Source organism: Dipodomys spectabilis, unplaced genomic scaffold, assembly GCF_019054845.1.
Source record: "Dipodomys spectabilis isolate Male_0828 unplaced genomic scaffold, ASM1905484v1 ptg000108l, whole genome shotgun sequence".
Lineage (NCBI taxonomy): Eukaryota > Metazoa > Chordata > Mammalia > Rodentia > Heteromyidae > Dipodomys > Dipodomys spectabilis.
Genome location: NW_024870785.1, coordinates 12,299,413 through 12,318,539, shown reverse-complemented (window position 1 = coordinate 12,318,539; position 19,127 = coordinate 12,299,413). Strand labels below are relative to the sequence as shown.

General features: G+C 37.0%; 1 protein-coding gene across 1 annotated transcript in view; it reads right to left on the bottom strand.

Annotated features, from left to right (window-relative positions):
* The window catches only part of Unc13c (unc-13 homolog C), a 279,587-nt gene that overhangs the window by 187,983 nt on the left and 72,477 nt on the right, over positions 1-19,127 (bottom strand). The window contains 3 exon segments of the mRNA XM_042687992.1: positions 5,118-5,189; positions 6,062-6,067; positions 7,270-7,348. Coding sequence (XP_042543926.1) covers positions 5,118-5,189; positions 6,062-6,067; positions 7,270-7,348 — 157 coding nt within the window.

The following is a 19,127-nucleotide window of genomic DNA, read 5'->3' as shown; positions in this document are numbered from 1 at the left end:
ACTTCAAAAAATCACATTCTTTAATATGAAGACAAAAAATAATCTTGGTTGGAAACCATTTGTTTCATGTATTTGTTGCACACATTTTAGTAAAGAAATAGATTTTTCTGTCCTGTAGGCAAATATTTTTCCATTTCTGAACAAAAGTATCAGAGATATTTGTAGTCAAGCCTTAGAGACAACGCAACCTTGGAAATTTATTTTAAATGTGAGAACAGAACAATGCTGGAATAAGTTTCTGAGGATAAAAACAGACATAATTTCAGTGCCAATTTACTCATCAGAATAATCATCACCTAAGACTGACTATACAAGCTAAAAATTGCTCAGGTAAAATTTTTGGTAATAAAATGTACAAACAGAAGATAGAAGTTATATGCTGCTCGATGAAAGACTTTGGTTCCGATTTGCATTATTTTATAACTAGTACTAATTATCACTTGCATTTGCCTAAGTAGTTTGTGTGGGGAGTCCACAGATGAGGAAAATAGAACATTAATGATAAACTGAATGAGCCATTGAATAAAGGGAAGTACAATCCAGCACATTCTCATCTTTTATGACACAGAATATGTCCTGGAAGCAAATTTATATAGATTTTTCATTTATTAGCCTCCAGTTCAGATTTTCAATGAAAAAGGTATATGTATGCATGTATTATGTATATATGAAAAAGTATAATAGAAGTGGTATGAAATATGTTATATGTAAGAAACCAAAAATTATGTGAATTCCTCTATTGAGGGAAAATTTAGGAATTTTAATGTGTAAAGTCTAATTTTTAGCTCTTTGGTAGAGATTAAATTTTTACAAGTCTGGCAGTGGCTATGAAACAGTAGGAAAAAAGACTAGGATATACTAAAATGGATAATAATTATCCTTCTTAAAGGCAGTATATGAGCCTTTGCTGTAAGGGCAAGCCATGATGGAGCCATGGGAAATAGTGGAATTACAAATAGTTAATGACAAAAGTAACTTATTAATCATATGCTTATCAGGAATAAAAAAATGGGCACATGGCTGTACCATTACTATTTGTTCACTTCCTTTATGTTGTAAATATTCTTTTGTGTGAAGTGAATGAGATCAATTAAAATATAAGCATAATAGATTCAGTTCTCTAAGTTGTAAGGTCACTGTCAAGGTGGATGCAAGGAAAGAATGAAATGAGTCTAAAGGAGACAGGTCAGAAGTAAATGAGAAGAAAAGTGAAAAAACAATCTAGAGTCAATAAGGCAGACAGACATTTTTATAACACTGATTCTACAGAAGAAAGAAATTGAAACCTGTAACCAAATTTGTTTATAAACAAATTATGATGTGATTAAAATGACACAAATTTTATAAATCATAAGCCAACAGGCAGAATTCAAAAATTTAGAAATAAAGAGGCTGAGGAGTATGGCTCAGTGGTAAAGCTCACGTTTAATGAATCTCTCAAATTATCTCAAGTAATATAGAGAGAGACAGAAAGAGAAAGAGAGAGAGCCTTTGAGTTCAATCTCCATCACTGCCAGAAGGAAGGAAGGAAAGAAAGAAGGAAGGAAAGAAAGAAGGAAGGAGGGAAGGAAGGAAGGATAGAATGAAGCAAAGAAGGAAGGACAGAAGGAAAGAAGGAAGAAAGGAAGGAAGAGAGGGAGGGAGGGAGGGAAGGGAAGAGAAAAGAGGGAGGATAAGAAAGAAAAAGGAACAGACAACTTTCTGGAACAAATAGAAAAAAAATATACACAATAAAAATTGAGCCAAGAATAAATATTTAAAGTCATTATGTTAAATAAGTTGATTTGTCTCAGTAGTCAAATAACCACTGTCAAAATAATTCCAAGTCCACAGGGTCTTAGAGGTAAGTTGTACCAGTCCTTCAAGGTCAAGCAATTTACTTGTGCAAACCATGCTAGAATTACTCAAGAAAGGAAAGCTTCCAATTTATTTTATAAAGTACCAATGCCAAAATGGTTCAATACTACAACAAACCACAGGTCATTTTTATTTATAAATGTTGATACAAAAGTTACATAAGCAGTAACAAATGAGAAAAATCAAGACCAAGAGAGGGTCTGCAACTTGCCCAAAATCTCACAGTTAGTAAATTGTGGTACTGGACCAACACATACCTCAAGCTAAAATCTGCTTTTGAAGCACAGAATTACAAGCAATAGCACTATGTGTGTTCTGTTCTTTTTGGTTTTTGGTGTTTTTTCTTTTTTAAGATATCATCTTCAAATCAAGCATTCTTCTTATTGGTTTTCCTGTCGACATTCTCTGGCAAGGGTCCTAACATCAACTGCACAGGAGATACGGTGGCATTTCTGTCCATGAAGTCAGTTCTAGCTGATATCTACCTTCAGTTCTTCCTTTCCTTCTTTGGAAGAGATGACTGTTTTAATTTTGTAATTATGTGTGTGTGGTATTTCCTTAATTAAAACTGAAGTGCTATCATTTCCCACGTGGCCTCCTCATCTTTCCTCATGGAAAAGGCAAACATTTCATGCTTCTACATCCAGGGGAGCTAGCAAGGCCATCAAAACCAAGTGTGGAAATTGTTCACGTCAGCATTTATGTTAGTCGCCCATGTAATGACTGAGCATGACAGCTTGTCAAGAGTGACATTTAATTCGCCTGTTGTACAGAAGTCATATTTCATTTACTTTTTGAGACATGGGCTCCAGGGAAACAGGCTTTGTGAATTTGAGGAGTTAATGTGCTCTATTCATTCACCCAATACCCACAGAGAAATCCTTGTACTTAGGTCTTCTAAGACCAAAATAAAAGTACAGTGATGTGTTTAAGTTTGTGAACAGTAGATTGACAGCTAATTTACCCAGAAAGTAAGGATCCATTTCCCGGTTAAAGGATTCAGAAAATGTAGTAAAATTCCACTATGACTGTTCTATGTCTATGGCTTTTCTGTTAACTTTGTATAGAAAATGAGTATGCACAGTTCAGATCACTTGTCATATTGAAAGAAAAAGAACAGGAGTTTATCAGTAACATTCTTCAATGTGGTTTATTTCCTTAAAAGAAAAAGACTAGACTTGTCAAGATTCAGCAAATAGGATGGGAGCCTCCTAATGTATTCTTGTCAACGCCATCTTGTATCTCAAGTACTTCCCAACTATCACATGATATTGTAACTCTTAACAGGTAAGAATATGCCTATCGTAACTCTTAACAGGTAAGAATATGACTATAGGAAACCAGTCCATTTTCTTAATCCTATAAAACAACAGTGCACAAACTTGCTGAGGTTACTAGATATTCAAAGTAGACATGTTCAATGTCTATGTGGGGACTCTCCATCTTTTCACACTTCTGAATGTATTGGTATGTTTTCTGGTAGGTGAAATGCTGATAGGAAAGTTTGACTTTTGGATGGAAGATAATATAGAAAGAAGAGAATGAGAAATAGTGAGGGAAATCATTACCATTACATGCCACGTGTGCAGAAAGGTAAAATAAGAACTGCATTAATTGCCTGGAGCTGGTGACTCCCATCTGTAACTCTACATATTTCAGAGGCTGAGATCCAGAAGATCAAGCTTCAGAGCCAGCCCAGGCAGAAAAGTCTGGGAGAGTCCACCTTCAAAATAACTAGTAAAAGGTCAGGCTGGAAGCATGCCTCAAGCGGTAGAGAACCAGTTGAGCAAGCTTGAGGCCTTGGGTTCCGATCATGGTGCCAGCAAACAAACAAATAAATGGATGAGTGAATGAATTAATGATATGTAATACCCGCACAATTTTTATTCTATAAGGATGACAAAGTTGCCAAATCTGGGAGAGCCAGGACATATAAGTTCCCACAAGAGCGGATACAGATAAGATTTTCTTAGCAAATCTTCAGCCAACTATGCAGGACAACAGCCACACAGCACAATATCTTTAGCATAGATACCTGGAGTTCTCCAACATCCCTTTCCCACTCATGTCCCTGAAGCCAGTGAAGCCAGAATTTCTGGGAGTTACATCCAGGTACTGATGTTTTACATCTTCCCATCAGGCTGGTTCTTTCATTCAGCACAAATTTACAAGCATCTATGTTATGCTGATGGTGCACTAAGTAATGGTGATGAAAGCACTTAAACCAGAGCAATGACTAAGTTGCAGGACTCACCCCAAAGACATGAGAGTCCAACAGGAAAGATTTACACAAAGCGCTCAAATTCATCTCAATAACACAAGAGCAAGGTCATCTATATCTTGTTTATTGTGCCCTGGGCTGTGTGGTTTCTTATATCTTTTCAGTTTTGTTAGATCCTCACTTTCTGGATGACAGAAGCCAGACTCAGGAAATTTACATAATACACAGGACCTAGCAGTTTGAGTGGTATGGACAGAATTCATAACGAGCAGTCTTCTTTCCTTAACCACGCTACACTAAGGAGCACAATGCTAATGCTTCATAATCAAATGCCTCAAAAGCCCTGAGGATGAAACTAATCACTCAACCAGAAGAGGAAGATGGAAGAGGAAGGTGGTAAAACTTGAACCTTAGATATAAAATATTTATCTTTTCTTTTATCGTGAAAATACTGTACAGAGGGGTTACAATTACATGGGCAAGATAATGAGTACATTTCTTATCAAGCATTGTAGCCTCCTCCTTTGTTTCCCCTTCCCATCCCTTCCCATCCTTTCCCTGCACTCCCACCCAATCCTCCCCCCCCCACCAAAGTTGTAAAGTTGGTTTTCGACGTAACGACTTGTACATCTCATTGTTGCAATGGGTCCACCTGTATCCCTATTTAAACGATTTGTTTTTTCCCTTCCCCTCCACAAATTATACCAACATCAAATACAGTGAAAGCAGGGGTTATACTGTGGAGGAGGGACATACAAAGCAACAAAGAAATCATCTTATAAATGTGTTAGAAACAATCTATCTGGGTTTTCTAGGGGTAGAATAGCAGGCAGACTATATTGGAATGGAAAACGTATGCACACTGGAAGCTTGGAGGAGATAAGTGGTAGGATAGAACTGAGGCTATATGGAGGTTTTACTTGGGCCAGGCTCTCCTCAAACCCCAGTTACTCCTGAAGCATTGGAATAAACATACACGGGTAGCTCAAGCTCCTGTAACTCCAATCAACGCACCCACAGTCATTGGCACTTTACCTACCAGTTCCTCATTGTTTAGTGATGTCCTAATCACCATAGCCAGGGAAAGACCAGATTTCCGGGCAGCCAGGGTCTGAAATAAGCAATATTACAATTTATTAGTACACAGAGAGGTTGTGAGGTATGCATTGCTTAGAAAAATGTGGAATAACATTGGCGATCACCAGTTATGTGTTAGGCGAAGGGGAACTGACATAATGCAAACTCTTAGAATTCTTAAAGCTGTAGAAGTTCCCTCAGATTAACAATCACAACTCCTACACTTTATGGGTAATGAAACGGAGGCCAAACTAGGTTATATCCTTGGAGTTAAGAAGTCATACATGCAGATAGAATTTTTCACATACCTAAATAAGGAAGCCACTTTCCACCCCTTTCTATCCTTATGGTGTTTGCCTTCAGAAGGCTTATTAAAATAGATAATGCATAAGCTGGGTGCTGGTGGTTCATGCCTATAAATCTAGCTATGCAGGAGGCTGTGATATGGAAGATTGAAGTTGAAAAACAGGTAGGCAGATAAATTCACAAGATTCCCTCTCCAATTAACCAGGAAAAAGCCAGACTTCAGGCATGGCTCAAGTGGTAGAGCACCAGCCAAAGCAGAGCCCCTGAGTTCACACTCCAGTACTAATCCAAAAAATACTTGTTAATGCTGATGGCCTTTTTCTCTTTAGTAATTAAACAAATGCCAGTATCAATATCTTTAATCACTAATGAGAAGTAGTTTCTAAATTATGTTTGCCTCCCATTTCTGTTTGAACTTACTTTATACATAATTTAGCTTTCCAAAATTGAACTAGATATTAAATTCCTGGAGAAAATAAGCTTCTTATTCTTGTATGCCTCCATTCTATCATCTTGCCCTCTTTTATCTCATTAGTAAAGGCAGTGGATGTTTGAGAGAAGACTGCCAAATGATAATCAAATAACTTAGAAAGCACTTACCATTGCCTGAAGATTGCAGCATTGAAAGCAAACAAAGTTTAAATAATTAAACATATGAAAGGTGGGAAGAGCATGTAAGTTACAATGTTAAATTAGTCTAACACTTTAACATCCAAACGATAAAGACAGGAATCTGAGCTAATTATACTGGCATGTCATGATTCCCAGAGTAGGATCTGCCTAAGCAAGATCTTTTAAAAATTTAATTTTTTATTTTATTTTATTGTAAAAGTGATGTACAGGGGGTTTACAGTACCCAAGTCAGGTAACCAGTACATTTCTTTTTGAGCAGTGTCATCCCCTCTCAGTCCCCTCCCCCCAAGATGTATAGTTCATTTCCAACATATTCTCTAGTGAGAGTCACTGCTGAATTGGTTCACCCTTTGTCCCACTGTTTCTGTGCTACCCCTTCTCTCCCCAGATCAGATAAACTTACATACAAGGTAAGGGGTACAGAAAAATAGGCAAGATCTTACTTAAAATCAGAGAGCCTTAAAATGAAAGTTTTCTTAGCAAAACTTAAAGTGACTGGTATAAAAGACAGGCACATTGTTGCTAAAAGAAAAACATGATCAGTTTTGGGGGGGGTAAAATATGTCTTTTCCATGTCCTAAAAAACTATTGAGGCTATTACATGCCTATAGAAATATGTAGAACATTTTTTTGAGACAGGCTCTCAAAAACTCATCATTCTCTTGCCTCAACCTACTATGTGCTGTGATTTTCAGTTTGTGTCACCATAGCCAGCCTGTCACAACATTTTGAACAGTGGATAATAGTTTTGTAAGTTGGGTGCTTGTGGCTAATGCCTGTCTATACATCTAGCTATGCAGAAGGCTGAGAAATAGAGGATTGAAGTTAAAAGCTACCCAAGCAGAAAAGTCCATGGGATTCCATCTTCAATTAATCAGACAAAAAGCTAAGGCTGAAGGCAAAGCTCAAATGGTAGAGTCAGCCAACTAGAAGCCACTGAGTTCAAACCCCTCAAAATACTTTTTTTTAAATGATTCCAGCCTTTTACTTCATCATTTCTCTCATCAAATATATTTTAAAGAACAATAAAAATAAAACTTGGTAGAAGTTGGCCTAATGTATTTTACTCTGTCCAATATTTATAGCCAGCCAGTTAATGAGAAGAACATCATTTCATTTCAATGGAGGAAAAGTCAATGCAGGAAATCAGGAAGAATTAAATGGGAGTGACTTACCACATCTCGTACAATCGGCAACGTTTTTTTCCTGCGGAGATCAGGCATGCTGTCGATACCATAAAGTCCACCCCCAGCCCTGAAGGAGTGTAGAAGGGTAATAATTTCAATGAATAAAATAATTTTTAGAAGAAAACACTCAATGTGTATTATATAAAGGCTGGAAAAAATGAAATAGATGGCCTGGTGCTCAGCTAATTCATAAAGGAGCATAGATCTAAGACTCTAGAAAGAAGTCATCAAGTTCATTAACGTGGCCTTCATTTCACCAACTTATCACCTACTGTGGTGAGAACATAAACGCTTTCCTGCATTTTAAGAAGCTGCAGGCTTGGAAAGGGAAGAGTAAGGAACCTATTTTTCCCTTCACACCATTATAGTAACTTCTTGTTTTCCTCCATCCTCTTATTCCTCCCTTCATACCAACTCATGCTTATACCTCTCCCATCCAAAACACCAAATAACTAGGCAGAGAGACAGATGAATGGTTTCAAGAACATTTTACCAGTATCATTTGCTTAAATATTCTGCTGCAATTTCCAAGCAATTTTTGCCTTTGCCCTTCTGTGAGCAGTATTATTAATGACATAACGTTTACATTAATAAATACTCTTCTACTACATGGCACATCAATCACACTAACTAGCTGCCTTCAAGTGTTTGGAAGTGTTTTGACTCTTAAATAATACAACTTTCACACCGATGTAAAGAAACACCGACAATTGAACGAGGGATTTCATATGCTGCCATGTAGTACATAATTGAGTGGTATATTTTCTATCAATAAGGATTTCTTTTGTTTCCTTTCTTCTCATAGAACTTAATTCAAGGCCTCAAAGTGCATTCAAGACCAAGCTATAAACCGGGTGCCAGTGGCTTCTGTAATTCTAGCTACTCAGGAGTCTGAGATCTGAGGGTCTCGGTTTGAAGCCAGCCCAGGCAGAAAAGCCCAGGAAGCTCTTATCTCCACTAAAAATTACTTTAAAAAATGCCAGAGGTGGAGCTGTAGCTCAAGAGGTAGAGTGCAGGCCTTGAGCACAAAAGCTGTGTCCAGGCCCAGAGTTCAAGCCCCAGGACCAGCCCTCTGCCCCCCCCCAAAAAAAAGAAAAAGAAAAAAAGACAATGCTATACACTTGCAAATGTGGGAATCACATACAAGCAGTCCTAGAGCCTGAAAATTTTCTCCTATGCTTGTCACAACAGAGCAAAGGAGCAAGGCCAACATGAGCATTATAGAATAAGGAGCTCAAGTGAGAACTCAAATATCCAACATATTTCCCTCTTCTGAGTTCACTTCATTTGTTTGTTTGTTGGTAGTAGGGCTTGAACTCCAGGTCTGATGCTCTCACTTTGCCTTTTTTTTGCTCAAAGCTGGCACTTAATGACTCAAGCTACATTCTATTTCTGGCTGTTTGCTAATTCACTGGAGATAAGCATGTCTTGAATTTGTCTGTTTGGGCTGATTTTGAACCAAGATCCTCAGATCTCAGCCTCCTCAGTAGCTAGGATAATAGGTGTGAGACACCAGAGAGTTTGCCATTAAATTTCACTGAACTAAATTTTTTTTGTAACTTGGAAAATTGCTACACAATGTTAATATTCCACTAACCCTCACAGATAGGTTAAAATGTTTTTTTAAAAATCAAGTTGTGTTCCTTTTTCCATTTAGAGTTTTACCATTACTATAAAAAGTTCAAACAGAAATACACTTTTTCATGTAATAATAGGTCTCAATTGAAAACTTAGCTGAAAAGAAGGTTTGGGATGTGGCTCAATTTAAGGAGCTTGCCTAACATTTCTGAAGAAATAAGTTCAACCCTTGATATTAGCAAAAAAAAAAAATAAAAGGATTTGCCATATTGGCCTCCTCTTATGAACAGAGAAGGATTTGATAAATACCATGATACTCTATACAAATGTTATCTGTTTTGTAATATATTTCAAGAGGCTCCCTCATCAGAGAAGACATGAAAACATTAAATCAAAAAATGGCAATGAGTGGGAGTATCAGTAATTGGAACCATAGACTTTCCAGGTAAGAGGTCAAGTTCAAACCTAATAATCAAAATCTAAAAGAAATTATCTAGGCTTAATCATAAAAAGTCTAAAGGAGTCATTAAAACAGCACATCTCAAACAAGTAGCTAGAGCATGTCTGGTCTGATTCTAGGAAAAAGTTGTTTGATTTCAGTCCTTTTTTTGGCACAGTTGAATAAAGCTGAGATATTAGCAGAGATAGCAATATTTAAGTGGTGCTGACCAGGTGCCTGATACAATACCAACAGTAATAGTTAATGCTGACAGAGTGCTATTATTCTAAGTGCATTTTTTGACCATTTGATCCTGATTCTTATGGCATGTAGGTTTCAATTACTTTCTTCACTTTATAAATGAAGAAACAGATACAGAATGCTTTGGATCATCTAAAAGGTACCTTTTAACAAGGGTAGTGGGTAGGGTTTAACCCATGCATACTCTTAGGCAACTCAGCATCTCATGTTTCTTTGACAGGGTCATTCCTTATCTACAACAGTGATGTGAGATGAGGCTCACAAAAAGAATAATCCTATTTTACATTTGAGGAAACTAGAGTTACACAACTTGCTCATACCCTGGTCATATAGACATTATATGGCACAGACTGATCTCCATTGTAGGATAAAATGATCTCAAATCTCATGTTCTTAAGAGCAATTTACTTTCCCCTTCCCTTATGAGGTGGTATTGGGATTGAATTTAGGGCCTTTTGCTTGCCAGGTAGGTACTCTACTGCTTGAGCCATACCTCCAGCCCCCTTTTTGCCTCAGCATCACTAATCATCAGAGATTAGTGAGATACCCATGAGGATATACCACCCTGTTACAGAGCCTTTTATCAAAAAGATGAAAGATAACAAGCATTGGCCAGGATGTGGGACAAAAAGGATCTCCACAAACCATGTTGGTTTGAATGAAATATAGCACAGTACCATCATCATGAAAAACAATGTGATTTCTCTAAAAGTTTAACAGGACAACAGTCCACTTCTATGTAAATATCCAAAAGAAGTGAAATCTTTATACACCAAACCAGTTTATATCAGCATTTTTCACAACAGTTGAGACAGTGGAAGTGGTATAAGTATCTTTATATAAGTGAATAGACAGAGCAACCGGCACAAACAAATATACACACACACATACACCACCACCACCACTAACCATCACCACCACCACCATTTCTTAAAAATGAAGGAAAGTCAATTTTGCAACATGAATGATCTCAAGGAAGTTACACTAAGTTAATGATGCTGAGCACAGAAAGACAAATAGCACATGATTTCACTCATATCTGGAAGCTACGGAGGTTGATCTCAAAGGTCTACAATACAGATTGGTGGTTACCTAGAGCTGGATCAGTAAGAAGAGATGGAGAGTACTGGAGAGATGTTCATCAAAGGATATGAAGTTCCAGTTAAATGAAAGAATAAGTTCACCCAATCTACAATCTATTTTATCCTAAAATGCCCATAGTAGGTGTTCCCATCCACAAAAGACATGTGATATAGTGTGCATGTTAATTAGCTAGGTTTTTGTCATTTAACAATTTATATATGTTCTTCACAACATCATATTCTACCGTATAAAATCATCCAATTTTATCTCTGAATTTAGAATGATGTAACAAATCAAAGACAATTTTAAAAATTACCAGATTTTTTTATGAGATAACTTTTTCTTTTGTTTTGTTTTTTTTTCCCTTCCCTTCCCCAAGCCAGAGAAGTGTATATACAAGATTCAGGGCACTGACATCAAATACAGTGAAAACCGGAGTTAAACCATAGGGGAAGAACATATAAGAAACAAAAAAATCACATGGTACATTATAAATATGTTAGGAACAATAGCAAGAAAGAAAAAAACCCTTGTGTCCCTATCTTGGGGTTCATTTCACTTAACATCATCTTATATGGTCACATGTACATAGCTTTTGACCTTTTCTGCTTGTCTCAGACATATACTAGTTATTGCAAATAAGGGAAACTCTGGGACCTATGTTTGTTTGGGCCTGGCTTACTTCACTTAATATCATTTTTTCCAAGTCTTTCCACTTCCTAACAAATGGGGCAATGTCATTCTTTCTGATGGAGGCATAGACTACACACACACACACACACACACACACACACACACACACACACACACACACACACACACTTACACTTTCTTGATCCATTCATCTACTGAGAGGCATCTGGGTTGGTTCCAAATCTTAGCTATGGTGAATAATGCTGCAATAAACATAGTTGTGCTGGTAGCCTTAGTATGGTCTTGTTTGTGATCATTTGGGTAAATGCCCAAAAGTGGGTTGACCAGCAGATTTTTCAAAAGGTAGATTTTTCTAAATATGAGACAAAGATGTTTTCATTCCACAAATGAAAGGTTGATGCCAAATTGGGTATTATATAAAGATGAGTTAATTTCTATTAGACATTAAAAAACCAGGTGACCTCTCATATTCAACAGACTTGTTAAATTAATGGAATATTAAGTCCTGGATATAAAGAAATGCATAGGATATTTTAATTCTGTTTCAAGACAGTGGATAGGGCTCTATCATTTATTACTTTTAGCATTACAGAACATTAAGACCTTGTAAAATAATAATGATAAACCATTCTAAATCCCCTTTCCATAACACAATTGGATGGTCTTTCAGATTTTTATAACATTTCTTTGTATTTGTTTTAGGGTAGGACACAGTAAAATATTTTGCTCATTTTACTCAACATTTTATATTTTACATTTTACATACATTGAGCTGAACTTTTGTAAAGATCATTGCATTCTTCATTTAATTATTGGCTCTTTAAGATGCTTCCTTCCTACCCTCTTTTCCAATTATTGCCAAGACTGAATGAATATTTGTGACTCTTTTAATTGATGATTCATTCCCCACATAGGATTCATCATCAGTTCCTACAGTTTTTTTTAATTCTAATTTTCATCAAAGCTAAGCCACCATCTGTTAGAACACAAAACATAGTTTTATATACTATTTTAAAATCCAATTAAATTATAACACCATGTTTTCTTAGTAATTAAAATTTCAATGTAGAGTGCTCTTAAATGAACTTAATCTATGACCCAGATTTCTATCATTTATTAATCAATTGTGCCTAGATATGAAAAAAAGAAAAATACAAACAAAATAAGTGACTCCTTTTTAAAATGAGAGTCCAACTTTTGGGGATTCATCTTCAAATCAGGATTGTCAATGTGTGAGAGTTTTCCCAAATTACTGTTTTCTAAATGATTAAGAGCATCATTGACTGGGTGTTAGTTAATCCACTGCTATACATTTTGATGTGGTTGTTGTTCCAAACAGGAGAGAGTTGTGGTGTCATTTTTGGTGGAGGTAGACTGAGGTAACCACAGGCTTGGCTTGAAATTCAATAAACTCAGAAACATTTTTTCACAGCAATATAAATACCAATACCAGTTGACATTACATACTTAGTGCCCTGGGCAAAAATAAAGATTCCTACCATAACCCCCTCTGTGTATAAGTATCCTCCTCTTCAGCTTTATCATCAAGGATTCTCAGTGGGAAAAAAGGGAGAGGAGGGATAATTTCTATGAAGGTTGACACTTGCTAAGGACAGAAGATGTCTTCTGTTTTGATTGAGCTGAGTCCCCTTCTAAAATGTTTGAGGACAACTGTTCTAGTTCTTCTGTTATAGGTCCTGGTTAGTTGTTCCCAAGCAAAGTTTCCATTACAATAGATAGTTTGAAAGTTGAGATAGGATTTTAATACTCTTTCCCTAGGAAGAATCCTGGAAGGTGAAGGAAAAGTGGAATGGCAGGTGAGGAGGCCTGTCGACCAGAAATTACACATTAAGTAGATTATGGCATTTGTTTCAGAAAAATTTTCATCTGTGAAATATTATGTGGAAAGAATAGAAGCTTGAAGATCAGGGATAAGGGGAGGGACCATAGCCTAAAGAGAATTAGTAGGCAAGGAGTTAGACACACAGGGGAAAAGAGTATTTATAAAGCCAGTGAATGTTTTTAAACCTTTTTGAATTTTGTCTGCTGTAGAAAGCAGAAAAAAGTACCTTCCTTTCAGCATTGTTGGGGGGCATGTTGAGGTAATACACCCAAACAGATTCTATGTTATTGCTGGCAATTATTATTATTATTATTTTTGGGTCCGGTAGTGGGGCCTGAACTCTGGGCCTGGGCGCTGTCCCTCAGCTCTTCAGCTCAAGGCTAGCGCTCTACCACTTGAGCCACAGCGCCACTTCCGGCTTTTTTCTTTTTGCTTATGTGGTGCTGAGGAATCGAACCCAGGGCCTCGAGCATGCAAGGCAAGCGCTCTACCACTGAGCTACCTTCCCAGCCCTGGCAATTATTTTATTACAAAATGATATAAACAAAAAATGTTGAAGCTGGTTGAACCTTTATTGGTACACTGTGAACCCAGGGTTAGTCACATTCCTTCACATCAAGAAATCGATTAGGAAGAAAGCCTCTGGCAGACAGGTACTTAGTTGGTAGCTAGCTATACAAAGAATGAAAGGTCCAGAAACTACAATTTTGAGTACATCCTGTGTGTTTCCTAAACTGTCAAATTTCCTCTCTGACTAGACTGTGGCCCAGATTTTGTTTCTCTGCTGATCCTTGTTAGTACTTTAGCTCTGAGGATGCTACATCTTGATTGAGTTCATTCTTTGCTTCATCCTTATCTACTTGCCTAGTCACTGGTATTTTCCATTGTAAAAGTGAGTCACAAATGGCCTAAGTTCACTTTCCTGTTTAATTTCTGAAAAATACTGCATGCATCCTTCAAATATTTTTTAAGCTTAGTCTCAAGGTCAAAATATAATTTAAAAGAATAAAGTTCCTTCTTGGCACTAATCAATACAGACACCACTATTTTCTCTCCTGGGTTCTCTTAACTATGACCATAAGTAGAATGTTTTTCTTTACTGTAAATCACAGACAGTATTCTAAAGTAGCCTTGATGATCTCTTTGGAGAGAACATTAGAGACCATTGTGCCATCTCTGAACAAGATCAGTACAGCCATATTTCCTCTTACCTTGGAGACACCACTGGATCTTTGATTAAGCATAAGGGGTGAGTAAGCCTTGAATTTAGAGGCCAAGGTTGTATGGAAAATATGTACAAAATTACACTGAGTAGAACAGTAGTGTTGATGCCTGAGAAGTGTTGATTTCCTGAGAGGAAAATGAAGTTGGAACAGGGCAGGGCACATTCATCTTTCATTCCACTCAGTCTGGGTTATATTAACAGAACAATGAACTGACATGTTGAATTGTTCATCTTTTTACTTTTACACAAGCCTGCCAGCACTTTCAAGCCAAGACATCTATTTTAGAGTCAAAATGTTCTACCTTCAAAACTTTGTGAATATCTCCTTTTGATTTCTTTGCATTCCATGTTATTGCCATGTGCATAGAAAATGTCTATGATACTACATAGAGCAGCTAATCTGTGTTCTACAGTGGAACAGCCTAAGAGATGATATGTATTCCAAGTCTTTTAGGGATGTGGAGACTGAGCTGCAAAGAATGTAAAAGTTTATTCAAAGCACCTGGATTATTGTCTATGGTCTAGAAGTACTCAAAATGTTCAGAATTCTAGACAATTATTGTTCTGTCCTCTCTCTTTGTGTGGCTCTCATATCCAAGAGCTTGCCTCCACGATCTCTGTGTCTCTCTGTGTCTTTCGCTCTCTTTCTCTGCTTTGATTGGCACATATGTTAATAGTGAATTTTATTGTGTCATGCTTGGAATTCTTTCAATGCCTTTCCACTATTTGCACCATCTCTACTTTGCCTGTTTCAGAGCATCTCTACCAAATCTGCATCTTCTGATGGATATTTAGCAATGGCACTTCCATGATGAAAGCAATGTTTTACAATGATTAATCTAGAGTGCTGTCATATGGACTGGAGGGCAAGTAAAGGAATTTGACAGGTAGCCTAAAAGGCGAAGTAATCCTGGATTCCTTAATGGATTCTGTAATGAGGGCCTTGACTAGAGTGGCTTCAACACATTCTTTCTGAACCATGGAAAATTCCCCAATTCAACCCACCATAATATCTTAAAGAGAGCAAATGGCTTCATTGTCAAATACAGGCTTTGTATTGGCCTCCATTACTTTCTCCATTCTTCTGTCATTTGACCTCTTAGAGTTCTGTAATTCTCCTGTAGCACTTTTGGCAGGCTTTATTATTTTCTTTCTTCAGACCGTGGTGCTCAGGCACATGTTTTTAGAAGCACTGGGAACCTCTATCCTTATATTATCTTTGCAAAGCTAATGCCATTTTTAAGTTTAAAGGCAATTGGAAGAGATGAAAGCTCCTGGTTGGGAAGGGCACTGCAAATTACATTTATAATGATGAAAATTTCTTTTTTTACCGAAAAAGAAATAATCAAGCATCCCTAAGTTTTTGCTATGAGTTAAGGAAGTACAAACTTAAATGAATCTTTTTTTTTTTTTTAATCAGTTGTGGGACCTGAACTCTGGGCCTGGGCACTGTCCCTCAGCCCTTCAGCTCAAAGCTAGCACTCTACCACTTGAGCCACAGCGCCACTTCCGGCTTTTTCTGCTTATATGGTGCTGAGGAATCAAACCCAGGGCATCATGCATGCAAGGCAAGCACTTTACCACTGAGCCACCCTCCCAGCCCCTTAAATGAATCTTTTAAACACTTTTGAAAGTGTTCTCAAATTTAAACTTTAGAAGGTCAGTTGTCAGAGATTATCTTCTAACATTTACATTTTAATACATAATTATAGGGCTCATTTCCTTAGCCAACTATCAAAAAGGAGACAATACTTCCTTTCCTAAGGCTTACAGTTTCCTATATCAAATTCCTTTCTGCCCATCTCGTAAGTTTTATATATCAAAATTAACCTCAGATGTTATCATATGCTACAGAACAGAAAACAAATTAGAGATGCAGCCCCCGAGCTTTTCATAATCAAGTAACAATTACTATTGGAAAAAACCTTCATGCTATGTAGTAGGGTCAAAATTCAGGGTGCTAAGTTGTTAAACTTTTGCCATAATTATGGAATTATGTCTATAATTGTACAGTGGATTGGAGCTGCTATTCTTGGTCATCTCTTTCTGGGGACATTTATGCAGAGTCCTTGAAGTAAAATCATTCATAATTAATGAAAGACCAGGTTCTTAATAGGCTGTACTTACATGTAATTAAATAGAATCAAATATACAGTGGCAAGGAAACCACATCTCCTAAAGCTAAAACCTTAGATTTCTCTTTAATTATCCTGTGTTTAAAAAGAATTTTGCATATTTAAGCCTTAGAAGTTTTTTTTTAAATAAAAAGGAAACAATTAATGCCTCTCCTATCACTAATGAATATTATCAGTACTAAAGGGCAGAGACTAAATGTACTAAGTGTGTCCCCGACTTTTTCCACCCATGTCCCTCATGTATTTAGACAATGTTCCTTTTTTTCAGTTTCCTAGTTTCGTGATGACTGGGATGCAAACCATAACCCAAGCTCTAGCTCAGACTAAAGAAATAGCCAACCCAGTAGTGTCAGCTTTTTTTGAATGGTGCCAGGGAAAGTCTTTCAGAAGGACTTGCTCACCTGAATAATGGATAAAGAATGAAGAACAAAGAACACTCTTGCTCTCTGGGCATCACAGTAAGTTCCACATTCACAGAGAAGACAACCAATCAACTTCTGACTGTATATTATCCTGTTTCTTATTAAGGGATATTATAGAACTCTTAAGGTAGAATGAACTCTTATTTTACAAAAGCAACAAATACACACTATGTTTTGATCTATTGAAAATTCAGGGGGTAGGTGTTGAAAGGGATTCAATTGTGCTAGGAAAAATATAATATTGTAGGATCAAATATTTATTGGCAATACTGAGATTTGAACCCAGCCAGGTGCTCCACTATTTAAGCCACACCATCAGCCATTGTTTTTGCTATTGTTATTTTCCTAGTAAGGTTTTGCTTTTTCCCTGGACTGGCTTGGACCATGATCTTCCTATTTATGCTTCTGCATAGTTAAGATGGCAGGTGTGTGGACAGCTTTTTATGGCTTGAGATGGGGGAGTTTCAAAAAGATTGTGCCTGGGTCAGATTGAGCTGTGATTCTCCCAATCTCAGCTTCCAAATAGCTAGAATTACAGGCATGAGTCACTATACCAGGCTCTGTCCACTCATTTTCATTTAGTTATTTCTCTGCCTCAAATAGCTTTTTACTTCAATACTCAAATAGTCCTTTTACTTCACTAGATAGGTGATCTTGACTCTCATAGCAGGTGCCTTCTGAGGCCTTTACAACATCAGAAAGTTTTAAGCATGACTATTATGCTTGGCAAGTTACAAAATAATTACCTGCTACAAAATAATTGTGTCTGCAACTTGCACAGATACTCAAGGGAGTGATTACTCAGGGTTGTGCTTTTGCGCCGAAGCTTACAGAGTTAAGATTCTATTGCATGCTCTTAAATAACTTTATTTAATAGCCAAGGACCAATTTGATCACACTACAATTGCACCCAAGTTTTTCCTTTTATAATACATATTAAGCATTGTGCCAAAGTTATTTGCACACAGACTCTACACTCATAGATAAGAGACTCCTCAAAAAATGGGAGCTACAAGACACCTCTGCTCTACCATTCAGTACAGAATTTTTATGAATTACTAAGTAAATAGAATTGAATGGAAGAATTCCTTAACTGTTAAAAACACACTCCTTACTAAATGGGACACACACACACACACACACACACACACACACACACACACACACACACACACACACACACACACACACACACACACACACATCTTGAGTAACTGGGAATTAAAAGACTGTCTTAGTTTTCCTTTCTGTCTTAGGGTTCAGAATGGAGATTATTATTGAAACAAGCATGATCCTCTGATAACTGGAAAACAAATACATTCTTTATTTCTTTAGTCCAAATGTTCTTAACATGGGGACATTATCTCCTCAAGGCAATTAGGAAATGATGTAGAGAACAGGAATTGTGCATTCCTCCTAAGAGATGGGCTTTGTATTTTCAGGTGCAGCCGCTGAGACTGAATGATGCTTTATAAAACACACATCCAACCACAAAGTAATTATAGCTATTTAAACAAAGGCCAATCCATCTATGTTTAGCTTCATGTGCAATCAACTTGGCTAGCAAACTGCCAAACTAGTATTGTTGAAACATTATTTTAAAATCATCTACCATTAGGGTAGAGGACAGAGGGAAGTGAACTATGTAGATGTGGAGGATCTGGCTGTGTGGGCCAAAGAGACGGAAAAAGGAGAGACCTTTCATATTCTGTCCAACCCTTATACAGAACAACTTAGCACACAGAGTGTCTTGAGGTTAATGATTTTCAGAACCATATATGGCCTGGCCAATGGTGGGTAAACATTGTTATCTGAAAGCCAGTATGTTTTCTGAATAGGGTCAACAACACAAAAACAATCTGAAAATCTCCCTGAATTTTTTCTTTGGGTCCATTTCTGCCTGGTATTTGTCCACAACAGCTTTCATATGCCTCTCTCTTCAGCAGTGTGACATGATGAAAGCTTAGTTTACTAATTTTTTTTTTTATTACTTTGCTCTGGCAAATGTGATAGAGAGTGTACACATCAAAGTGTCTTAAAAACTGCAAGCATACTATAATAAGGCAATAAAGGTAGCAATCTTGTGCAGGCCACCAAGGGCTGGTCACAGAATGTAATAATTCTTGGAGTTGTAATTTCATCACTTTGTATCTTTGTGCAAGCATTTGAGCCAATGAGAATAGGGTTTCATCAAAAGTAATTGTGC